This window comes from Drosophila subpulchrella, chromosome 3L (genome assembly GCF_014743375.2).
Source record: "Drosophila subpulchrella strain 33 F10 #4 breed RU33 chromosome 3L, RU_Dsub_v1.1 Primary Assembly, whole genome shotgun sequence".
Taxonomy (NCBI): Eukaryota; Metazoa; Arthropoda; class Insecta; order Diptera; family Drosophilidae; genus Drosophila; species Drosophila subpulchrella.
Window position 1 is genome coordinate 9586820 of NC_050612.1, and position 24134 is coordinate 9610953.

Below are 24134 nucleotides of genomic sequence, written 5' to 3' on the forward strand. Positions count from 1 at the left end.
CTATATGAGGTAGTAAAGCAGTTGCCACACTGGTTACAGAGGTTAGAAGTCCTAAAATATTGGATTAAATGCTAGAAACAAACGATTTGTTTGTAATGAATTTAATTCCAAATAATGGTGAGAAAAAATCATGAAGTATTATATTTGTGTCAGAAGGTCAAAATGTATCTGATAACTGTAATCGTTCTTTTCGGGCCAGCGGACATTGGTTCCAAGAAAACGGAAAGCAAAATGAGTTGGACCCAAAGATGTGAAGTTGAGCTACTATCTTTCAAAACTACCGGAGAGATCAAAGAGCTAGTACACGCCCCCTGGACAAACGGGGGTTCCCTTTTCTTGGACTGTTCACTCCAATCTAAGATCTCTCTCTAATCTCAAGTGGGCGGCGTTTAGAGATCACTCACCCTGTTGCGAAAAATGGCACCATGTATAAAGCTTGGGAGCTTTGGCAAATATATAGTACACTTATGCCTTATCAACGAGCTTGCGAACTGCGCAGCCGCTGCGCAGTTTTGAGCGTCGGGGATTTTTTGCAGCCGTCAACAGAAGTAAACAACAATCAACCAACTTGCTAATGGGTCGGGCTCAGTTCAGTTGGGATCGGACATTCGTCTGGAGTGGAACGATCGTTGTGGTGGGGTTGAAACCAACACATCTCAAGATGCAGAAAACCGTGGCAGTTGCTCCTCCAGAAGAGCCAGAAACTGTTATAAAAAGATTTCCCCGCGAGCTTCTCTATCTTTGTGCAATTCTTCTGATGCTTGTGGCTCTGGTAGCCGGCTATTGCTTTTGGGCGATGAGTAAGTTACCTAAGCGGATCGAACATTGATTGAAATTTAATTGGCATTTCAATTGTTAACCTGGTTTAGCCCACTCCACGAGTTCTCCGAACAAAGGCCTGCACATACTCGATCGCAGCGAATGGCAGGGGGAACCACCGAGTGGAAAGTACCCGCACCTTAAGCTGCCCGTCTCCAACGTGATCATTCACCATACGGCAACAGAAGGATGCGAACAAGAGGTGAGTCTAATTTTCTCGGCCTTAGGGTACATTAATAACAGTTTAGAAATCACGAAAATGTAAATTAGTTAACCTACTTTTAGGTAGAAGCCTTGATATTAAGGTTAAAAGTAAGATGTATACAAGATTCACGCGCGGATCCACGGAGGGGGGATGTAGGGAAGAGACCCACCCCCTCGGGCTTATTCCAAATTTTATTTTTCAATTCAATAAATTATTTTGTGTCACCCCCACAACCAAATACTGGATCCGCCTATAACCAGGTTATTTATACCACAAAAATTGCGTCATTAAATTTGTTACATTTTAAATTGTAGCTCTGGTTATTTGAAGTTTAGGTCTTCGACGTTACTTCGACGTTATTTAACTAACTATATACATATATCATACTACAATTAATGTTCGTATACCTTATAAATATTAAATGTCATCTTAAAATCGTTTTCTTTTGAAAAACGTAGGAAACTTTTTTTATTAAAACCCGAAATGTTTTGGTGAAGCCCCTATCATAAAACCAACAAAGCTTATTAAAAAAAACCCCAAGTATGCCACAAGCCGGCATACTTTTCGGAAAAACCCCCTTTCTTCCGCTTTATCTTGAACTAATTGTACACTTTTTAAAGTGTTTTAGCAAATATTAGTCAACTTACAAAACGAAATAAGTGTTAAGATGTCAAGACCTTTAACTTATATATCGTAACTCTACTTTTTCCCAGGATGTTTGCATATACCGGATGCAGATTATTCAGGCATACCACATGAAATCCCTGGGCTGGGTGGATATTGGCTACAACTTCCTGGTGGGAGGCGATGGTCAAGTCTACGTGGGACGCGGCTGGCACATTCGGGGTCAGCATGCCAATGGATACGGTGCTATATCCATCAGTATTGCCTTCATCGGGACTTTTGTGAATGTGGAACCATCGACTCGACAAATTGAAGCTGCCAAGCGATTAATGGATGAGGGCGTACGACTCCATAGACTGCATCCAGATTATCATATTTATGCCCACCGTCAAGTTAGTCCCACCGAAAGTCCTGGCCAGAAACTATTTGAACTCATGAAGAAGTGGCCACGCTTTACGCCAGATGCAACATCACGTAAGGAAATCTAAAGAAGAAAATAATCCAAAAAATACTTATTTTTGAATCCTTTACAGTGCGCCTCCTTAGCAATGCTACCTTGAAGTTTGTGACTAGACCTTATTGGCTAGCCCAACCTCCAACAGTACCACTCACCCCACTAGAACTTCCCATTCAGATCGTGAGATTCGTGTCCACCAATACTCAATCTTGTTCCACCCAAGCCGAATGCGTTTTCCGAGTGCGCCTGTTGCAAAGCTTTCATATCGAGAGTATAGGATATAAGGACATTAACTATAATTTCGTGGCGGCTGGAGATGGGCACATCTACGAGGGCAGGGGCTGGAATCACAGCTGTGAACCCTTAAAAAAAGGAGATGGGCCTGATCCCAAAGAACTAGTTGTGGCCTTTGTGGGTCCTTCAAGTAGCAATAAAAAGCTAGCCTTGGACCTAATACTTCAGGGCATCAAACTGGGTCACATTAGCAAGGATTATAGTCTAATTGACGACTCAGAAAAGTCTTAGAAAACTGGAAGCAGGGGGAATGAAGCCATACCAGTGCCATTCCTGTGCCATCTTTCAAAGTGATATTAATTTAAGAACTAGTTTATGTCAACGAAGATATCTCATATGGAATACGTCACAATCTCCTATGTATTTATAGAAATAAACATGCCTTTATTGAGTTTTAACAGCTGCTATCTTTTTTATATCTCATTCGAACGACTACGACTAACATTTTTGAAAACATATTGCGATTCGTTTTTGATTTAAAAAAACCATGACTGGCTTCTACTTAACGATATATACAGATGACACACTTTGTGCTTACAACAATTGGCTAAATGAAATTCGTAATTAGAAATTTGGAACGCGAACATGGCTACTACATAGAACTTAGAAAATTAGGCTACAGTTAGTGAGACGACATCCAATTGCAGTGGATTTGGTTTAGTGGTCCAAGATGCGCATATTGCCGGATACGATCTTGTTCTCCAGAATGGCGCCGGCAGGGATATCGATACGGTCGCCATGGTTGGCAATGATGATGACAGTGCCCTAATCAAATTAGAGTCCAGAATTAGCATACAGGAAGAAAAATCTAAAGACATTTAAAACTTACGCGCAAGGAAACACCACGTCCGAAGGTGACATCACCGCTCACGGTCAAGTGATCCAGCTCAATGATGTCCGGGATGTTGGCGAAGCGGCCCAGGAACTCCTTCACCTTGGAGAAATGGTTCTCGCCCAGCTTGACCAGCGGCGTGGTGGGGAACATGCGCTGTGGCGACATCACCAGGCTGCCGTTCTTCAGGGTGTACAAATTCGACATGACCAGCAGCAAATCGGACGACTTCTTCACGGGCAAGAAACGGGAGCGGGGCACATTGATGCCGATGGCGCCATCGAAGCACTTCATGGCCGCACCCACAGCAGTCTCCAGCTGAATGACACGCGTTCCATTCTCCAGCGTCTTGTTGTTCACGATGATCTCCATGTTCAAGGTGCGCTCACGCAGAACGCGATCAATTGCTAAGGAAATGGAGAACAATGTATCATTTTAGGCTTGTTTTGAAACCAATTTGTTAATTAACTCACCTGCCAGGTTGGCCCAAATGTTGTTGGTGTTGAAGAACTTAAAGGTCTTGACCGACTTGAAGTCATCCACATGCTCTGGGGGCACCTGGGCGATTTCCAGCAGGCGTAGCTTGTTCTCCATTTGGATGAGAGTACCACCCTGGGAGAAGGAAAAATTATATTATTATACACATTTTCTATAGTATATTAAACCACCGCTCACCTTAACATCAGCACGGGTCTTGTCGGTGACCTCCATGACAAACTCCACGGGAGTTTTGGCCCTTTCCTCGCCCACCAGCTTGTTGAGGATGTTCAAATCCACAGTGGCGCCCAGGTTATCGATGTTGGACAAGAAGCAGTACTCGCGGCCCTCCTCGATGAACTTCTTCAGCAGACCAGAGTTGCGGAAGGTGTCGTAGAAGTCACCGTGACCAGGTGGGTACCAACTAAAATATAGAAATATATATATGTACTTATAATACAGATACATTATTACAGGACATTTAAAGAAACTCACGCCTCCATGTCCTTTTCGATCTCAAAGTCCTTGGCCACGGGCAGATAGTGCTCGCGACTGATGCGCGGGAAGCAGCTCTGGTTGAAGGTGTGGATCTGCACCCGGAAACCCTTGTACTTGCGCACAATCTTCTCGGTATCCTCGTCGGTATTGAAAGAGTTCATCAGCACCAGCGGCACGTTGGCATCGTAAGTCTTGTTCAGATGCTCGATCTGCTGGACGGTCAGATCCAGGAAGGTCAGATCCGAACGCACGGGAATCACACTTTTGGGACCATGACAACCCATCGAGGTGCCCAGACCACCGTTAAGCTTGATGACCACCAACTTGTCCAGCATGTTGCGGATCTAAATGCAAATCGAAATGATTATTACAAGTCCTTAGTCATTGAATATCATTAGGATGGTGTGTTAAAGAGCAGAGGTTTAGGTTGTGCTGCAGTGATAGCCGAATTTCATTTAGGTTTAGTACTACAGCGCAGTGTGACTACAAACTAAAGCAAAACTACAAACAAAACTAGGTCCAAAATCTAAACAAAGCGTCCAAAGCCCAATTAGGTTAGATTCGAGCCGTGTTTTCTTCATCTTTTTTTTATAGAAAAACAGAGCAAGAGCGGCAGAGACATTGAGTGAGTGAGAGCCGTGAAGCGTAGAAGTTTAGGTAAGGGAAAACGCTTTTACCTCATTCTAGGTGCGATACACACGATAATGCATAGTATTTATAGGCAGACATAGCCATATTCAGATATTCAGTATTCAAATCAAAGAACATGAAAATATGCAAAGTTGGTAAAACAAATTAAGAGAGTTGTAATATCATCAGGATGAATTCGATTCGGTTTTTATGGTTTTCGGTATCGAGTTGTGACTCTTTGGCGGGATAACTGGGAGGGGTCTATAGACAGGCCCTCTGCATACCTGCTCGTTCTTGGGCGCCTTAAGATTCGAGTAGTTCTCCACGGCATTTTCCGGAAGCTTCTGGATCTTGTTCCAGTCCAAAGCGGGACCCTCTGAAAAATAGAGAATTATGTATTAGACCATAAAATGAGGAGTATTTCAATGGAACCTACCTTCCTGAATGAAGCGTCCGAACAGGTCGGCGAAACGTTCCATTTCCGCCTTGAGGGCAGGCTGGCGGGCCTTCTCCGTGGTCTCCAGCAGACGGTCCACATCGTGCTCCAGCAGCCGCAGGGCATCCCGTTTGGTCACCTCGTGGAACTCCTTTGAGTCGGACGGTGCTCGCGAGTGGCCGCGCACCTGTAAAAAGAAACACCATAAGTTACACTTGGAGAAACTTTTGAGCCGCTGCCATTAGTGTGGCTAGCAAAGCGCATCCGGCAGATGCACTCAAGTGACAAAATTAGTGGAGGAAACGCTGACAAAATTGTTGCTTCGACTGGAGCTGTCGTAAGTCCAATTACAAGCTTGGGCTGCCACACAGACGAGGGCGTTGCCAAAGACCAAAATCACTCTGAATCGGCGACAGTTTTCCCCCAAGCCTGGTGATGACAAGTCGCTGGCTGCTATTAAGTTTGCTACTCTATTTGGGTGGCCAAGAGGTCTCCTCGGGTGTGATGGATAATTTTAACGATGGCCTGAAAATGGCTGGACAAATGTTTGGCATTAACACCGCCGCTGATGTGGCCAATTTGGTGGCCAAGGCCTTCTCCGGTCAATCTATGACAAACGTTCCCAACTTGGTAAGCTACGTGCAGAAAAGACTACAAGGGCCACCGAATGAAGAGGAACCGGAAGAGGATCAATCGGAACAGGAGTCGGAAACAGAAAATGCCCAGGAGGAGCCACCGGGGGAGGGCAGCAGCACGCGGAGACCACCTCCATTGTCCTTTAATTCCGGAGATATGTTCACCAATATGCTGAGGATGGTGGGATTTGATACCCGCAGAATAGGAGCACTAGCCCTGAATGCCTTGATTATGATTGCCCAGGCGGTAAGTTTAAAACTTTCTCATTTTTCTACTTTAACCTAAAGGTATTTTCTTCAGATTGGAAGTTCCCTGATGCAAATGACTCGCGGAGGATCAAAGATTGATGCCTCGGAATCCCTGTACGAACCCAGTGACCAGCGCCCGAGATCCCTTTCCATGGGCTCGCCCATCGATTGGTTTATGCAGCGTTCCGATAGGCATAGCAAACGACTGATTAGGGATATCATGGATCGGGATCTGCCCGAATACATCGTTGATATGATCGAGTCCAAGGAAAAACCAGATGAGGGAAAGAAGGCCGGCTGTTTTAAACTTCTAATGTGCAAAGGTAAACCCATAATTTGGGGAATGCAGGAATCGCTGAAGAAACGCCTGGCTGGAGAACCTGAAGAACCCGAGGAAACCTCTAGCTACTTCGACAAGAAAATATTCTTCAAGTATTTGCCCAGTCTTCAAGATTTTAGAGTTCATAGTGCTAGCTGTGAAGCGAAATATCATGAGGAGTGCCCCAAAAATGCAACCACAGGAAGTTTTGATTGACAACACTTTATCTTTCATTAAATAATGTAATCGGATATATTTTTCTTGGTTAAGGGTTGAGAGAGTTGAGTTATGTTTTGATACCAAAGAAACTATTCGAAAGATCATTTTGTGTATTCTATATCCATCTTTTTCTTTAAAAAAATGGTTAAAATTATTTAGTTATTTAAGTGAAGGTTGTTTTGCTTGGAAAATAAAATAAAGACATCATCTTTGAAATAATATTTATTTCATAACAAAAATGCTTACCTCACAACTGTGTAGGTATAATAACGTTTATTTTTAAACATTATTACGTATTCAAATTAGGCTGAACAAATTTCCACTGATCATCATCTGACTATTTAACCGCTTAATGATGAGTTCGACATTCCGATTTGGTCAAGGATGATTATAGAGATAAGCCTCAGCCATCCGGGATTAGAATCCCAGCGTAATGTCCCATGAAACGACCTCTAAAAATGCAACTGCTCTGGCAAGTTGTGCAATAATTTGCTAAATCGCCAGTTTGTCAACTAGCGCCCCTTATTATCACCCAGCCTGATAACTAATCTTAGGGAATTAGACGACCTCATCATTGCTTTACTATTCGGAGATCTAATCGGTTAATCTGGGCGTTCCTCAAGTCATGTACTGGTAATTTCTTTCGTCATATCAATAGCACAATAGCGTGGTCTGATAATCAAATTTAGATTTGACCATTAACATAATGCTAAGAACGTTGAGAATGGCGAAATATACAGTGGTCGGCATATGTATTTTGACAAAATAAAAGTTAAGTATACTCATAACTTGAATTTACTTCTTGTAAACTATAGGCATCAATGGAAAGGTAATTTCAATGCCGTTTGAATGATACAATACATTTCTTTACCCATTCATTACTTATTGAAAAGGACAAATTTGTGTAAATCAACTTTTAAATTTTTTTTAAAAACTTTTTTCTTCGTCTTGAAAACTTAAATTTTTTGATGCAAAAAGTTTCTTCAAACAAAAACAATAGTAACTGCAAAAAGAATTTTTCAAAAATCATTTTTCTTATATTTTTTATGAATTTTTGAAAATGCTTAAAAACAGGCATTTGAGCCATATTTTTCTCTTTTTCATACAAATTTTTTCCGACATTGTCACCTTCAAAAAATCATAAAAAATATAAGGAAAATGATTTTTGAAAAATTCTTTTTGCAGTTACTATTATTTTTGTTTGAAGAAACTTTTTGCATCAAAAAGTTTAAGTTTTCAAGTCGAGGAAAAAAGTTTGAAAAAAAAATTTAAAAGTTGATTTACACAAATTTGTCCTTTTCAATAAGTACTGAATGGGTAAAGAAATGTATTGTATCATTCAAACGGCATTGAAATTACCTTTCCATTGATGCCTATAGTTTACAAGAAGTAAATTCAAGTTATGAGTATACTTAACTTTTATTTTGTCAAAATACATATGCCGACCAGTGTAGTTCAACCAACTTTGTTAACTTCCTTCTTATCATGTTCTTTTCTCGGACCTTTCGTAACAAGGCCACTACTTATCGAATATTAGCTTGGTAATAATGATTTGGAAAATGTGCAATCGTAAAAAAAGCCATAATGGTGTGGTAAATATTTACAATTTATGTATGGACTTGACATTGACATTTAAAGAAGGTTGTCATTAGCTCTTGCAGATGGCAAACCCAATAAATGAGGGGTAAACAAAGCTTAAACACAAACAAAACCATGAAGAGGCAAGAAAAACTCCACAAGAAAATCAATTGAAATCCACCTATCGGTCGGATCGTTTTGAAGACTTGTCAATCAAGACAGACAAATGCAATTGACTTATGCAAAATAATTGCTGTAATCGCTTTTATTTTGCTGTTTACTTTTCGAAATCATTACGCAAAAGGCGGTATAATGAGCAGAGGGTAGAGTGAAAAAACACGTGCCACGCCCACGGCGCCTACGACGATGCCAGACGATTGCATGTGGGTTATTTATAAAGCAACCGCACTTGCCGCCGATGAGCCATTCGAGCCTCAAGCCCCAACGATAAGCCAAAGTCAGAGGGCAGGTGTTTGAACTTCGGCAAGGTCAACATGCTCAAGATAATTTGCTAACGTTTCATTGATGCTTCTGCTGGCGCCGTTCTTTTTTTTTTGGTAAAAGGCTTGTGCATTTCATAATACACTCATAACTGGGAGACCTTAAAGATCACACAAGCAAGTGGTCTATATTTTGGAACCTAGTACTCTTAGACTATAGGAGTATATCAGTCTTAAGTATATTATAGAAAGGAAAAAAAATGGTAAATATATAAAGACAACCGACCTGAAGCTAACCATATTTTTCTTGATCCCACCCACATACCAAATTTCATATCGGACAGATCGGACATAAATTAAAAGGATAACACCCTAATACTCTTCCGGTATCCCCAAAAAGTATGCAATTCTTTAAAGTCCACGAATATTGATCTTACAACTTGAAGTCCTAAACTCCTAGTTACCAACCAGTCTGTGAATCCGTTAATTAACGTAAATTAAATGATTTTGCACCTTGTCTGATGTTGCTTTCCAGATAAGATACGAACTCAGTTTCAAGAAAAGAAATTCGCTATGATTGGGAGAACACCTTTATAAACGAAATTGAATTGTTTTTAGTTAAAAGGTTTCTTTAGAAATTTATAAATAAAGCTGATTAAGTGGTGATACAATTAATGTTCTGTGATTGGCGGAAATACAAGTTTGTAGACACTGGAACACAAAAGTTTTTTGTTTTATTTGTAGGTCGCATGAACTGATAACATTTTGAATTTACGTATTAAATATGTTACATGATAAGAAGTTATTTACAGAGGTGTGTTTGCCAGATTTCTGACGTTCTTTTTTATTGACAGCTTTAATATTTTTATGACTTTCAATTCGGTAATGAACTACAGCTTATTTTCATGTTTTAATGGGTTATATTTAGCCCCGAAAACATAACGACTTTCCAGTTTAAAGAGCTATAAAGATTACTCTTTGAACTTGGCCCAAATATTGCGTTACAAAGTGATTCTCAGTAGAATCTATAGAGAACTTACACCGGCGCGCTCCAGCAGAACATCGATGGGTCTGATACCGGAGGGCATTGTGAACTATGTAGCACTACTGCCTATAATAAAATCTCACTATGGGAATCTTAACCTTTTCTAGTGTTTTGCTTTGCACTCGCGGTAAGAACGTAAGAACGTGAGAGGAAAGAGACGCAGAAACGAAAACGAAGCTCGCTGGTCGAGTGTGCAATTGAAAATAAAGCTGGGATCCAAACGAAATTTGAATTTCAATACGAAATTTTTCCAACTCTCGGCGGCAGCGGCGCGGTGACGTTGACGTAAACGTCGGCAGCGGCAGAACGGCACTGAAAAACGCGGCGACAAGTGAAGTGAAGCCAGCAACAAGTGATAGCAAAAAAAATATATACATATATGAAAAAGCAAATGCGTGTGTGTATGAGTGTTGAGCAAAACAAAAATTAAACAAAAGGAACAAGAGGAAACAACAAGCCGGCACTTAATAGCAAGAGCGAGGGGGATGGGTAGATGTTGGGGGAGAGCAAGAGGAAGAGGAAGAAGCGGGCGCTTATCAGTAAAACAAAAACAAAAACAAGCCGTACGCCTATTCTACTACTACATTTCCAGGGGCATGTTCCAGTGATAAGAATCCAGCAGATATATTCCACTATTATTCCAAATCACAACAAATACCAGCCAAATTTTGTTTTTTATTTGGTTTCCCCAAAAAGACACACGCACACACTTACATATAAACCCACAGCGACGAGGGCGGCGACACATGCCCGTACTTTGAGGTCAGTTGAAGGTTAGCGCTAAGCAAATGCAGTACATAAGGCAAAGAAAAATAAAGGCAAAAAAACGAGTTAAGAGGGCAATTATAACTAAGGAAATTGGCCCGTAAACAGAGCCCAACTGGAACCGGCAAAATGCGTTGCATACGCTGGAATGTGAAAGCTGCACTCACACAAGCGCAGCAAGAGAGGCTTGGAACGGGAGAGGGAGAGAGAGCGGAAGGCAACGGGAGTTTCTTCCTTGTCCCCTTAATTTTAAACTGTAAACTTAAAAACTCACCTTAGCTTCATGTGGAACATCCAACATCTTAAGGCTTTTTTTCTTTAAAGTAAATTTGTCACTTGAATAATTTAGCAATTAAGCGTCACTAATTTAGTTGTTTTTGCGGCACACACAAGCACACGAGAGGAAAGCGAATGAAAAACCACACGGAACCCGCAGTTGTATGTGATTAAATTGGTTTCCCCAAGATATTTTGACGCTCTTCCGAATCGACGATACTAACAACAAGAACGGGCGGTACGATATTAATTTATTGGTCCAATTTTGAAAGATCTCGGCGTTCTCTGCTGCTTCTTCTTCCTCGCCACTAAAGAACAGCTGTTGCGCTTAACAGCTCGAAAAGTTAACATAACAGCACGCTGTTAACCAATCAGCTGTGACAGCAAAACAAAGGGTTAAAGAGAGGGCGAAAACTACGCAAAATTCCTAAAGAAGCCCTATTTATTCGGAAAATCTAAACAAAGCACCATAAAAAAGGCTTAATTTTTTAAGAAATAATAGTATATCATAAGATTCAAACAGTATGGGAGTCTGTCTATCTTGCTGTGGCCAGAGTGCCGAGGAAACTAATCTAATGCCATCCCCTGTAAGTTTGGGTGTTTTTAAAAGAACCCTTTGAATTTAAGGAAAAACTGGAAAAACCTGTGTGATTTTTCCAGGAGGAGCGCCGGCAGCAGCAGTTGGATGCGGCGGAAAAGCGTCGTCAGGAGAATGAACAAAGGGGTATTAAGAATCCGGAAAGCGTACGGCGACAGCAGCAAAGAGCGGAGGAACTGCAGCGCCGGGAAGAGGAGGCAGCCCGCCAGGGTCAAGGACAATCCAATCTAAGGGTAATACCCTAAAAAAATCCCTATCCCACAAGCTCCCTTACTAATATACACTATATATTTTCAGTGGCAAACGAGCTAGAAGGAGGAGGGAACCCAAAGCTTATAAAGCACATCCACCTTTTCCCCCATATGCTAACTGCCTTTTGTCCAGGCCTTTTGTACTGCGCCGCATTTGTATTGTACGATATATGTACACCTTGTATTCCGGTCTTTCTATTTATATGTCTGATCTTTGTAAACGGCCACCTTTGATCTACCAACATGAGAACTTTTAGCTGGCAACCAAACTGTACAACCAAAAATAAAATGTAAACCAAATTGTAATCAGTGATCATAAAATCCAAAAAAAAAAATGTTACAATCGGATTAGTTTGACTAAATCCGGAAGATTACCGAAATTCCTTAGTGAAGGATCTAGCTCATTTTGTCATTCCTGTTTTAAAAAATTTACTATTATGTTGTACATAGCACTGAAATCAGAAAATAAACACGTTTTACACACATATCATAAACTAAAATGTAGTTTCGCAGACTATTTTTTAAAGAAAAAAGTCTTTCAAATTTATTTTTCATAGTATCATTGTGTATCTTGTCTATATATACATTTTTCTACTTTTCCCCAGAACATATTGACATAGGTTTGCAAATAGGATTATAATGCCTTTATTATGGAAGTATATTAGCTCCCAAATTCAAAAGTAAGTAACTTGCAAGCTTGTTGGAATACTTTCAGTACCGTCTAAAAATATAGTTTGTATATATTAAAACAACAAGTTCACAAACAAATTTTTAAATTATTTATAATATGAGGTAAGGATAAGATAGGTATAATAAAGTTAAATATTTCAAATATACTTCTATAAAAATTGTATTCAGTATCGGATCCAGATCTGTTTTCTGGCTATGTCGATAGTTTGAACCGATGGTTAACCGCATCTGGTGGTGGCTCTATGCCCACCTGGTAACACTGCATCATGGGGGTGGTGATAAAAGGGGGTGTTGTAATGGATGTGATTGCATTTCAAGGCCGGGCAATGACAACACGTTAATCTATAGACGTCGAATCTCTTATATTTTGTTTACACGAAGTCCGCTCACTGATTACATTAGTAATCTCGGCCTGAGAGGGTACTTCTCGGCTATTAACTATTAGTTATCAGCTGGAGAAGCTATCAATACCCGCTCCCTGGCTGATAACATGGTTATAAGCTATCTCTGTGTGCGTGTGTGACTTGTAGACCCAGTAGCTTCGTTCGCTCATTAATCGGCGGGCACTCGACGAGAAAAGTTCCAGGGAAATCGTCAGAGAAAATGTCAGAGGCAACGTCATCGGGAATCAAGCGGGTACTATCCATCCAGAGCCATGTGGTCCACGGGTATGTGGGAAACAAAGTGGCCACCTTTCCATTGCAGGTCTGTTATTTTAACCTATGTATATCTCTCGGGAATTTCCACTCACGTTTGTTAATTAATTGTTTTCCAATAGTTGTTGGGCTTCGATGTGGACCCCCTGAACTCGGTCCAGTTCTCTAATCATACCGGCTACAAGACCTTCAAGGGTCCGGTCTCCAACGAAAAGGAATTGGGTAAGGTCAACTATGTCTAGTTTTTTTTTAGATATAACATTTAAAGTGTGGGTTTTACGATAACAGTACTTTCCACTAAAGGCTAACGATAAGAAATTTGTATATACATACCAGTTATCCTATCAAAATTACTATAGTGATTGCATTAAACTGATCCTATTACTAGAACTAGAAAAACAGGTTTGAAGTATCTTTTATTATTGATTCTAACTATAAATTTAAAATAACTTTTAGTATCTATATGTATTGATAAAAAGTAGTTATTTTTAATAATTTTTTTAAAACTATGATTTTAATAATTTTTTAGCCACCATTTTCGAGGGTCTGGAAGAGAATGAGCTGCTGCCGCTCTACTCGCACCTGTTGACCGGTTACATCGGAAATCCCCTGTTCTTGCGCCAGGTGGGTCACATTGTGAAGAAGCTGCGACAGGCCAATCCTGGTCTGGTGTACGTCTGTGATCCCGTGATGGGCGATAATGGCCAGCTATATGTGCCCAAAGAGCTGCTTCCTGTGTACCGGGATGAGATCATTCCCCTGGCGGACATCGTAACGCCAAACCAGTTCGAAGTGGAGCTGCTCACGGAGAAGGAAGTGCGCAGTGAGGAGGCCGTTTGGGAGGCCATGGATTGGTTCCACCAGCGTGGCATCAAGACAGTGGTCATCTCCAGCAGTGATCTTGGCCAGCCGGGAGTTCTCCGGGCCTTCCTGAGCCAGCTGAATGGACCACGTCTGGCCATCGACATCCCGAAGCAGGGTGGCAAGGATCTGGTCTTCACCGGCACCGGGGATCTCTTCGCCTCCCTTTTCCTGGCCCACAGTCATGGTAGCAAGGATATAGCCAATGTCTTTGAGAAGACCATCGCCAGTCTGCAGGCGGTGATTAAACGCACGGTGGCTGCTCTGCCAAACGGTGGAAATGGACCTGTAAAGGCAGCCGAACGGGAACTGAAGCTGGTGCACTCCAAGGCGGATATTGAGCAGCCCCAGGTGCTTCTAAAGGCGCAGCGACTCAACTAGACCGGGAAACCTATCTAAAACCTGGAGCGGAACGACTACCCTTAACATATATATATATTTGCTCATTGTACTTGTTCACGGACAATAACCTTTTGATACCTTAAGATCAGCATTTATATGCATTGTTATAACGATATATGATCATGTTAAATTTAAAGAGTGACAAGTTAAGTACCATACCTAATTGATAAACATCACAGATCAAATACATATTCAAATACGGACAAGCTTTGATACCTTAAGTTACACTTTTATATGCATTAATATAACTATTAACTATACAAATAAAAAAAATATTACCATTGTAAAATCAAGGAGCGACAACTTGTTGACATCTCAAAAGACCCACACGATACGGCTCTTGCCCTTGGCGACCAAACAAGTGGCTATATAAGATTGTAGTCGGCCGGCGAGAAAAACAAACCCGAAATAGCAAACAGAAGATATGTGGTTGTCGCTTATCTTCATTGCCTGTCTGGCCGGCGCGAGTGGATCCGTGGGGGCTGAGGGAAAGCTGCCGGTGGAGCAGGCCTTTGTGCCCCGCTACACTCCGGTGGCCGAGAGCAAGCGGCAGGATTTGGATCTACCCGCAGAGGTGGGTCTAGATCAGCAGCAGAGACCTCCTGCAGGCGATAAGAAGCCCTGGCGACGAGTAGAGTACGGTTACGATGGAATTCCTACGGCTGCATGGGCTGCTCCCTCGCCGCCGGCTGCCATCCTGTCCATTCTGAATCCCCTGCTGGCACCGGGACTGCTCCTCCTGGGTGTGAACCTAGGAGCCTTACTCTACATGCTGCTGGGACTCCTGGGGCTTGCTCCTCATCGAAGCGGCAGTACCAGCCGGGTGGCTCTACATCCAAATGCCAATCCCCAATCCTGGCCAGACGATCAAAGCTACTACCACCGAGACAGACACAATCCGGGTGAGGGCAAGGAAACGGCTGTATATTTCTAGATATAGCGCGTAACGCAAGGCTTTCTTTTAACTTATCAAAACATATATATATATATAAAAAAGTACATAAATAAATTCAAGGTTAAAGTTATGGGTCTAAAGAACAGAAAGAGGCTAAAGTTTGGAGGGGTTAGTGTACTATCAACATCTATGGTTATAGCTATTGTTAATTTGAACATGGACCTCGAAAAAGAAACGGTTATTCAAGGCAAACGCAAATTGAAACTAACTGAACGATTGTGTGGTCCTACTTCTTCAGGCGGAACGAGGCAGCCCGATTGAATTTGACCAAAGGCGGCTCCTTACTGGACGATCCCAGGGGTTTTCTCGTAAGCGTGGAGGTGCCTGCAAGGGCTGTTAGAAAACAAGGATATTATTATCATAAATCAAATTAACTATTGAAGTAAAATATACCTTTGGCCATCAGCGCTCGCGGACTCTTGCGCACATAGTTGGCGTTGTACTTGACGTTCTCCTTGGCCAAGGAAGCAGCCGCCAGCGTTCTCTGAAGTCCTTTGGCAGTAAAGTGATTGGATTTAAGCAGAGCTGCAATAGGAAAACAGTAATGAGTGTAAATACATTGATCTTTTTTCCTTATAGCTTAGATCATCATATAAGGTACCTTTAACATTACAGAACTAATAGAAACTTGCTTATATATTTAAAATACTAAATATTTTTAAGATTATGTTTTGCAAAATAAAAACTTTTCCAAAAATGGTTTATAAATATTATACAATACATTTAAACAGCAGAACCCTACCCTTCTTGATCTTCTCGTTGCCGCCGTGTACATTTTGCTCGGATATTAGATCGCTGACCAGTCGCTGGTGGACATTTCGCGGCTTGGTCACCGTTGCCGTCAGAGCTTTCCGGGCGCTACTACTGCATGGACCAAGGACCTGCGTCTCGTTGAGATTTCGCGGCCTCTTGAAGGTCCTGTGCATCTCTTCGGAATCCGACTCTGTGTCCTGGCTATCGAACTCCTCCATACTCAAATGCAGATCATCGTCGCTCTGTGCGGCCTGCCTTTGCCGCTTTTTGGCACTGGCCGTAAGGCTGCAGGAGGGCTCCTCATCCTCTGGGGCACTGCGCAGAGATTCAGGCACCACCAACGGATCCATCTCAGCCATTTTGGTGTTGGCCTCAGAATCAGCGAACCGCATTTTCCGGTGCAACCGCTCGAACACCGCCTCAATTTCCGGCGTCAATTTTTGTCCATCCTCGAGGCGGTCGTACGTCTGGTTGAGCACTTCGCAGGCGACTCGGAAGGACTTTCGCATCAAATCCAAGTTCTCCACCAGCTCCTTGTTAATGGCGTTCACGTGGTTGTTAAATATACTCTGCTTGGTCAGCTGCAGCTCGAGATCCTTGTACTTCACGTATACGATGAGGATCTGGTAAGCCTTCGACTTGTTCACCTCCCTCTTCAGGCTCTCCAGATCCTGGTAGGCACTCTCCATCTTGGTCAGCCAGGAGGGCAGCTCATCCTTGTACTTCTCCATCTGGCTGGTCAGCGTGCTCATGTAGTTCGCAAAGCGTCGATAGTCCTGGGGAATAAATTAATATTATTAAAATGTATCTTATTGTTTACCAAATTTTTTTTATTTTCGAGTGAAGTTGTAGTCTAGTTAAAAAAGGTTAAAAGCCCTTTATGGTTAAAATAATAATGTTGTACAAAAGGTACAATATTCAAACATCTTATGATTAAATAAATAATATTTATTTAAAATGTTTTAAAAAATAGTTAATTTTAATATTAATTATTCAAAAAAACCCGCCACCGTAAAGCTGAAGTCACGTAAACAACCCTTACGTTTCGAATTTCTTTACGAGTCTCAAAAAACAGCTGATGCTGTCCAATCGAAAATCACTGCCGCATTCGATCCAAACAAAATAGCATAAATTTAAATAAAATGCTGCGAAACGCAATGCATTTAGCCACCCTTGGGTTGCGACAGACCAGAGTGACGAACACCTCACCCAGATTGCTTTTAATCCTGCAGAATAATCCCAGAAATGCGGAAAATCTACAAGTGGCGCGCGATTATGCAAAGGGCAAGGACAAAAAGAAGGAAAAAGGCGGCAAGGGAAAACCCGGCAAGGTGGAAATCAACGAGCAGCAGCTGCGCGAAATCCTCAACCTGGATGGTCTGAACAACCAGATGCAGAAGTCCGTGGCGCAGATGAGGGAAGACTTTGTAAAGCACCTGTCGCTGCGTTCCACCAGCGGTGCGATCGACACACTGCGCATAAAAGTCGATGGCCAGGAGCACGAGCTGCAGGAACTGGCCCAAATCTCAAGGAAAAACCCCAAGACCATTATCGTTAATATGATCGGCTTCCCGCAAACGATTCCCGATGTCCTAAAGGCCATAGAAAAGAGCGGCATGAACTTGAATCCCCAGCAGGATGGCACCACACTCTTTATACCCATCCCCAAGGTAACCAAGGAGCACAGGGAGAATCTGTCAAAGAATGCCAAGGCTCTGTTTGTCAAATACCGCGATGCCATTCGTGGCGTTCAAAACGAGCACATCCGCAAGCTGAAGAAGCAACCGGAACTGGGCAAGGACGATGCCTTTGCCGCCCAGGCTCAGGTCACCGCCATAGCCGATCGCTTCATCTCGGAGGCGGACAAGCTGCTGGCCAGCAAGCAGAAGGAGCTGCTGGGCGACTAGACCTAAGACCAAGACTGATCCCGCCTCAAAAGCCTTAATAAATCTAAATACATACATGTTAAACGGAATTTCTGTAGAAACTCACCTCCTGGCACACTCGCTGGTCCACGCACATCAGCTTCCGGTACTCCTCCAGTTCTTTTTTCAGCGTCTGCCTGTAGTTGATGTTCTTGATCTTGCTGCGCATGCCAAGGACAAACTCCTGCATCTGCCTGGCAGCCGCATATACAGCGTCTATCTTGCTGTACCACGACTTGAGCTCCTGGGGATCGAAACCATTATTGCCGGCACGCTCCAACTGAGTGGCCTTGGCCTCTAGCGCCTTGTTGCGCTCCTTGAGTCGCTCGTTTTCGGCCACCACCTCGTCGATCTTCTTCACATAGAACTCGGTGGGCATCTTGGACTTCAGGACATTTTGCTTCAGAGTGGTGCGAATCTTCTTAGCTCGACTGGCGTACTTTAGGGTGTTGTAGGTGTCCTCGTAGGTGAGCGAGCTCATCGAGACATTGGCCACCATCAGCGTGCGGCAGTTGCCACCCAGCGAGTCCTTCAGGATGCGTGTCAGGTTGGAGTCGCGATAGGGAATGTGCTTCAGCCCGTCGGCTAGCTTGTTGATGCAATTTCCCAGCGCCAGCAGGCTCTTGTTGATGCTGGCTCCCTCCTTGAACCGCACTCCAATGCCCTTGGTGCTGGCCGCCCGCTCACTGCCCGCCAGATCGATCATGGATAGTTTCACGGTCCTTTTGGTGTCCGTCTTGCGCTCCGTGATCCGGATGTGCACCTGGAAGATGGCATGTGACCGAGAGCTCTCCGCATTCGCATCTGTTGGATGCTGGGTGCGATGGGAGTTGCCCAGCATCAGCATTCTGAGTAGCTCCTCGGCGCTGTAGATGGGTGTGAGGCAAAGGCCACTGACCACCACGCCATTGGTGTCTTCGCGGAGCTTCAAGGGACCCGATTTGGTCAGGAGGTTCATCACATGCTCGTTGTAGACCTCCAGATAGGATACACCCACATCGAACTTACGCACATCGCTCTGGGCCTGGATCTTATCGAAGAGATCCTGCATGGTGAGGAAGGTCAGACCTGGATGAGCCTCGCTGCCCAGCATTGTGAAGGTTTTTCCTGCGCCAGTGGCTCCATAAACAAAAACTGAGCAGTTGTAACTGGGGAAATAAAGGAAATTATGTTAAGAGGTGGTTTAAAATTATATAGACCATCACTAACCCATTTAGCACCGCGTCGACCAGCGGCGCCGTACACTCCTCGAACAGATCCTGGTTAGAGCTGTCTATATCGAAGACCCGGTCGAATTCCATGGTCAGCTTTTTGTTCATCCGCTTGGTGATGTCGCGGTACTGCTGCTTGGTGCCCTGGAAGAAGAACTCGTCGTCCTCCTCGTCGGGATCGAAAAGTAGCGCCGATCGGTCCATGACCTTGATAATACTCCGCTGTTTCTGCTCCAATTCCCGTACATTATAGGGCCGTACGCGAACCGCCACTTTTATGTTCGTATGCTGCTCCGAAGGCATTTCGAATATTTATAATGCTCTCTCCCCGTCACTTTTTAGGTATTTGCTAGATTTCCTAGCTTATTTTCGGTTTTTATCCCTGATTTTATCCAGTTTCTCGATATCCTCGCACATATAATTTTCTCGTACAGCCTGAAGTGATCGTTGTTGTTTGAATCGGGGTTATCGGCGCCTGCGCTTTGGGGGCATCTTTATCCAATTTGCTTTTGCGCGCTCGTTCTCGATTTTGAACTGTTAATTCAGGGTTGCTTTGGCGGTGATCGATAGTTTCGGCAGGGCTGCAACAATAGTTTTGAGATGGAATTAAACTGTTTTTTTGGTTTATCTGAGCTATATTTAAATTTAAAAGTATGTTATTTACAACTCTACAAACCAAATGAAATATTTTTACTTACAAATTGTATATTAAGCACCAAATAAACAGCTTACTACATTTTAGTGCCAACTATTTTTTATTGATTTTGATTAATTAAGCAATTATATCATATATATTTTTTATGTGAGCGTGCAAATTTAAAAACAAAAGATATACTTTCAAAATGCAACCCAGATCTGGTATCGATAGCTACGTCCCCCAACTGCATATCGATGTGCCGCCTATCGCTGCGCCTATCGCTTCCCCTGCCATCGCTAGCAAAAAGAACCATTTTATTTAAAGCAGCAGAAACAACAAGTTTTTATAGGATCCAGCACAAAAGATAGTTAGCCCGAGACGAAAACAAAGCCCCCGAACACCAAACATAATGAGTGCAAAAGTATTATTCGCCTGCTCCAAGTGTTTCTCGCGCCATCCGTACGAGGAGCTCTCCTCCGGCCAACAACTATGCAAGGTGAAAAGCGAACCCAGCGAAAAGGCGAAAAAAAAACACCGAACCGACGGACACTTGAAACAATAAAGAAAATCCCAAGCCGACGCCAAAGAAAATGCAATATCAGCATAAAGTGTGTGTTTCGGTTTGTTTGTTTGTTTGACCAGCGGGCGAAAATGACGCGGCGTTGGCAAAAAATTCTGCTGCGCAAAAAAAGCAGGGGAAAATGCTCAGGGCGGAAGAAGAAGCAGCCAGGCGTCGCGTCCAAAAATGATTTAAACAACAAACAAAATATACGAGACTATATAAAAACCCATTAATAAGCCACCGGATAACCTTGAATATGCATATTTTTTCAGGGCTGCCGTGGTTCTACCTCAGTTGGTAAATGTACTTACTGCCGCTCGGAGTTTCAACCCGCCACGTAAGTACGATAATGCAGCTATAGCCTATACCTATACCTAAACTATACTATATAAAAACGATATATATATGATTCGCAGCAAATCACAGAGTGCCTGCAAGAAGTGCGAACATTATCTGGGGAAGTACGGAAAGCCCAGTGCCTGCGAGTGCTGCAAGATTGTGGCCGCCTTCGGGGGATCCAAATGCATGCGGTGAGTTCTGTATTCTATATAATCCGTAAGCCGATCGAGTAGTTAGATCCTATGGTAGTTCTTTCCACCGAATCAGAGAGGCCCTGTAACTTGAATGCACAATGCCAGAGCTTCGTTATTTGTTTACTCGAGGAAAATAGAAACTCGGAAAAATGATACCCGATCCCAAATTGTGCCTTCAAAGTACATGACTTTGCAGATACTTCTTGCCGATCTCTTTCCTCGGAACACCAAGCCAATTCAACCGTCTCTTATGAACGCAAAACATTTCTCTTCTTCTCTTTTCTGCCCGCCAAAAAAAACAAACAAAAAACAACCAACCAAAATAAACCCTATCGCATCCATACACATATAGATGCGCCAGCTACGAGGCAAAGTACGGACCGCCGGTGCAGTGCGATGAATGCAAGCTGCGATCAGCCTTTGACAGGCGCGACGAGAACAAAAAGGTCAGCTCACAGACACAGTCAACGGTCAAACTGGAGGATTGCTCGCCCCGGAAGCAGCCCCTAATCTTAGAAACCCTAAAATTAAGCCTAACAAATGTAGAAAACTTGAGCTGGGTGAACTGTACCCGAGAATCATGTACTTGCGTTCATAAGAGACGGTGTTTAGCCTAAGATTATTACCTAAGCCTTTACTGTAACCGCTCGTAAAACTCTCGATTTACCTTTTGTCGCCTTCAGGTCAATGGCAAACTCCTTTGCTGGCTGTGTACCTGCGCCTACAAGCGAGCTCTGCTCAAGGCCCAGCAGGAGGGCCGAATACCCATGTCCAAGAAAAGGCCGCACGAGAAGACGTCGTCCTCGCACAGAGACAACAGCGCCGCGGCCAAGAAGCCGTCGCGCAACGAACTGGGCAAGAGCAGCAGCGGTGCCAATAGCTCCGGCGTGAATGCGGTCAGCGGAGCCGGTCTGGATCTGCCCGACAAGATATCGCGCGGAAATGGAGGGAACGGGACCATTGCAGCGCCCGCTGCCATCACCGTGGACACCAATTCCTCGGACCATGTGGTGGCCATCACATACCTAAAGGAGCGCATCGCCAGTTTGGAGAAGCGCCTGAATCAAAAAGACAAAGAGCTGCTCGAGAAGGACAAGCAGGTGGGTGATGCAAGGGCAGCAGGGCATGAAAAGGGTTTTATCAAGCTTGCGGAGGTAGTTTCCCACCCTGAAAAGGTCATGCATACATTTTTGATCTGCCTCAGCAGCTGTGCCAATCTAGAACATAACATGTCCAAAAACCAGTCTGCTTTTTATGATCAGAGAATCTATACCTTAGAAATATATGTGAAGTATAACCCAATTGCCTCCTCTCATTTGAAGATTAGGAATTTTTAATATAAGAATCAAGATAAGCTAACCAAAATATAACTTAATAGGTCCGTAAGTCCCTAAAGAATTTCCAAAATTGTATAGCAATATTAATAATTTTAAATATTTTCCCACAGCTGACCGAACTGAAGGGCAAAAACTTCGAGAAGGAGAATGACATGCGCAACCGACTGAAGGAGGTGGAGCGACTGCACGACATGAAGGTGGACAACTTGAACCGCAAGATTGCCAGCGTGCTCAAGGAGCTGGCCGTGCTCAAGAAGAGCAGCAACAAGAAGACGGCAGCCCTCAACAAGGCCGAAAAGGAGGCCATCAAGCGGGAGAACCTCTCGCCCAAGGAGGAGATCCTGACAGCGGCAGTGCCGGAGAAGCAGATCAAGCCGGAGCCGGCCGATCTGGACAAGGACGAGAAGAGTCGCGACCGCGAGGAGGAGCGCAGTGAGCAGGAGGATCGGGCCAGTGTACGTTCGCGTTCGGGCTCCAGCAGCCCCACGCCCTCGTCCAACTGAGAGGCAACGACTTCCAGCTGCATGAGCGGCAGACCAGGATTCAGGATCCACAGAGTCTGGATGCCGTGCTCTTTTAGTTTTTCGCTATACAAATTTATATTTTTGTACTTCTGCTTTAATTGTAATATAGGTTTTACAAGATTGTTTCATATCGCCCCCTTTATGTCGCTCATCCCTGCCGCGCGAGCCCTGTCCCTTCTCCCACCCTCCAAGAAATGTGACCCAATCATCAGTTAGAAAATGTAATTTGATAGGCTCAACTTAACGAATTCTTCTTTAGTTTAATTCATGATGAAACAACACAAAACCGAAGCATTGTTTACATCTTAAGAAATATACAAGTTGGGAAAGAACCAAGTGGTATTTCAACAGTCGTTATATTTAATAATGTAAGATAACAATGGTGTGTTTTTGTTAGTGGGGCTTGGGCTTGTGCCCATCGACGTAGAAGTTCCTGGTGGCCTTGGGCAGCACGAGTTCCATGCCGTCCATGCTCTTGTCCAGCAGTATCTGGCAGCCGAGGCGGGAGTTCTCGCGCAGGAATGGAGCCATGTCCAGCAGATCGTCCTCTTTCTCCTCGGCATCCTTTAGCTTCTCCAGGAAATCGTGCTGCACGTAGACGTGACAGGTGGTGCAGGCCAACGAAGCCTCACAGGCGCCCTCCATTTCGATGCCATGACGATGGGCCAAGTAGAGAACATTGTCGCCCACTTTACCCTGGACCTTGGTGCGTTTACCATCCTTGTCCACATATGTGATGTTTACTCTGGTTTAGGTAGAGAATTCTCTGGTTATTGGGTGTACAATAAGTAGCCCTTCGAAGGACTCACATTTCTTCCGGGGACTTGGGATCCTGCCATTCGAACTCGCCATGCCGCCGCGCTGCAAAGTCATCCGAATTTCATAATCTTAGTGGGGTTTTGGCCAGTAAAATACCTCTGATTCTTCAGGCTGATAAGCTCTACTTACGTATTGTGGTGTGCAGGGCATTACTGGGTGTGTAGAACGCGGGCTTGGCTATCTGTTTACTAATTAATTTGCAGGTATTACGAACTGCAGACCGCCGCAGAAGTAAACAAAACATGTTTTTGAGGTTACAGTGTTAGCTGGAGGTGGGCAACCTGCGATATGTCACGGGTTTTCAAGGGATAGATTATAATAGAAATAGAAAAAAGGTTCTTAAAATTTATATGCTCTTCAGTTCAATGCCCTTGTATTTTTTTTTAATTTTTCTGTATATTGTGTTGGGGACTTTCATTTTTATTTTTAAAGAACTGTTACTAAAATAAGATTTTTTGGGAACTGTGACTAAAAACTATCGATATCTATGCTTTTGGCGGGCTTTCATTTAAAATTCAAGAAGTTTACTGGCTTTCACCTGGGAAAAGGTTAGCCAAAGCTTTTTTAAGTGGGATTACCATCTGGGACCTAATTTAAATATGCACAGCTTTCAAAGCGAGAA

General features: G+C 43.4%; 10 protein-coding genes across 15 annotated transcripts; 7 read left to right on the forward strand and 3 right to left on the reverse strand.

The window, feature by feature from the left end:
- The first annotated feature begins 581 nt into the window (after positions 1–581).
- LOC119552566 (peptidoglycan-recognition protein LF-like) lies at positions 582–2877 on the forward strand. Its single transcript, XM_037862189.1, has 4 exons — positions 582–800; positions 870–1021; positions 1738–2122; positions 2182–2877. The coding sequence occupies exons 1-4, from the start codon at positions 662–664 to the stop codon at positions 2628–2630; spliced, it is 1125 nt and encodes a 374-aa protein (XP_037718117.1). The 5' UTR covers positions 582–661; the 3' UTR covers positions 2631–2877.
- Positions 2761–11025, reverse strand: LOC119552564 (UTP--glucose-1-phosphate uridylyltransferase). 4 transcript variants are annotated; one of them, XM_037862187.1, is made up of 9 exons: positions 10797–11025; positions 5273–5459; positions 5121–5212; positions 4884–4889; positions 4204–4550; positions 3907–4132; positions 3705–3843; positions 3229–3638; positions 2761–3164 (listed from the first exon to the last, which is right to left on the reverse strand). In XM_037862187.1, exons 1-9 carry the CDS (start codon positions 10821–10823, stop codon positions 3057–3059), a joined length of 1542 nt encoding a protein of 513 aa, XP_037718115.1. In that variant the 5' UTR covers positions 10824–11025; the 3' UTR covers positions 2761–3056. The 4 variants fall into 4 exon arrangements, with proteins under 4 accessions (XP_037718115.1, XP_037718113.1, XP_037718116.1 ...); XM_037862185.1 differs by lacking the exon at positions 10797–11025 and adding an exon at positions 9753–9966; XM_037862188.1 differs by lacking the exon at positions 4884–4889 and having other exon boundaries at positions 10797–11023.
- On the forward strand, positions 5700–6885 carry LOC119552567. Its single transcript, XM_037862190.1, has 2 exons — positions 5700–6154; positions 6209–6885. The coding sequence occupies exons 1-2, from the start codon at positions 5708–5710 to the stop codon at positions 6689–6691; spliced, it is 930 nt and encodes a 309-aa protein (XP_037718118.1). The 5' UTR covers positions 5700–5707; the 3' UTR covers positions 6692–6885.
- Positions 11026–11212: 187 nt separating the features above from the next.
- On the forward strand, positions 11213–12134 carry LOC119552569 (small VCP/p97-interacting protein). The gene is made up of 3 exons (XM_037862193.1): positions 11213–11385; positions 11459–11629; positions 11694–12134. Exons 1-3 carry the CDS (start codon positions 11323–11325, stop codon positions 11706–11708), a joined length of 249 nt encoding a protein of 82 aa, XP_037718121.1. The 5' UTR covers positions 11213–11322; the 3' UTR covers positions 11709–12134.
- A 511-nt stretch (positions 12135–12645) lies between these two features.
- On the forward strand, positions 12646–14459 carry LOC119554980 (pyridoxal kinase). The gene is made up of 3 exons (XM_037866112.1): positions 12646–13042; positions 13116–13215; positions 13523–14459. The coding sequence occupies exons 1-3, from the start codon at positions 12941–12943 to the stop codon at positions 14233–14235; spliced, it is 915 nt and encodes a 304-aa protein (XP_037722040.1). The 5' UTR covers positions 12646–12940; the 3' UTR covers positions 14236–14459.
- A 205-nt stretch (positions 14460–14664) lies between these two features.
- On the forward strand, positions 14665–15204 carry LOC119554289. The gene has a single exon (XM_037865146.1). It carries the CDS (start codon positions 14681–14683, stop codon positions 15188–15190), a length of 510 nt encoding a protein of 169 aa, XP_037721074.1. The 5' UTR covers positions 14665–14680; the 3' UTR covers positions 15191–15204.
- On the reverse strand, positions 15181–19669 carry LOC119554287 (kinesin-like protein KIF18A). The gene is made up of 5 exons (XM_037865144.1): positions 19099–19669; positions 17957–19037; positions 15954–16740; positions 15605–15736; positions 15181–15544 (listed from the first exon to the last, which is right to left on the reverse strand). The coding sequence occupies exons 1-5, from the start codon at positions 19401–19403 to the stop codon at positions 15438–15440; spliced, it is 2412 nt and encodes an 803-aa protein (XP_037721072.1). The 5' UTR covers positions 19404–19669; the 3' UTR covers positions 15181–15437.
- On the forward strand, positions 17046–17934 carry LOC119554288 (ribosome-recycling factor, mitochondrial). The gene has a single exon (XM_037865145.1). The coding sequence runs from the start codon at positions 17107–17109 to the stop codon at positions 17869–17871; it is 765 nt and encodes a 254-aa protein (XP_037721073.1). The 5' UTR covers positions 17046–17106; the 3' UTR covers positions 17872–17934.
- Positions 19670–20021: 352 nt separating the features above from the next.
- On the forward strand, positions 20022–23035 carry LOC119554640 (protein FAM76A). 3 transcript variants are annotated; one of them, XM_037865636.1, is made up of 6 exons: positions 20024–20233; positions 20572–20636; positions 20716–20829; positions 21185–21278; positions 21516–21932; positions 22280–23035. In XM_037865636.1, exons 1-6 carry the CDS (start codon positions 20147–20149, stop codon positions 22670–22672), a joined length of 1170 nt encoding a protein of 389 aa, XP_037721564.1. In that variant the 5' UTR covers positions 20024–20146; the 3' UTR covers positions 22673–23035. The 3 variants fall into 3 exon arrangements, with proteins under 3 accessions (XP_037721566.1, XP_037721564.1, XP_037721565.1); XM_037865637.1 differs by lacking the exon at positions 21185–21278 and having other exon boundaries at positions 20092–20233; XM_037865638.1 differs by lacking the exons at positions 21185–21278; positions 22280–23035 and having other exon boundaries at positions 20022–20233; positions 21516–21864.
- Positions 23031–23797, reverse strand: LOC119554641 (adrenodoxin-like protein 1, mitochondrial). Its single transcript, XM_037865640.1, has 3 exons — positions 23642–23797; positions 23503–23554; positions 23031–23438 (listed from the first exon to the last, which is right to left on the reverse strand). The coding sequence occupies exons 1-3, from the start codon at positions 23754–23756 to the stop codon at positions 23087–23089; spliced, it is 519 nt and encodes a 172-aa protein (XP_037721568.1). The 5' UTR covers positions 23757–23797; the 3' UTR covers positions 23031–23086.
- Positions 23798–24134: the final 337 nt, after the last annotated feature.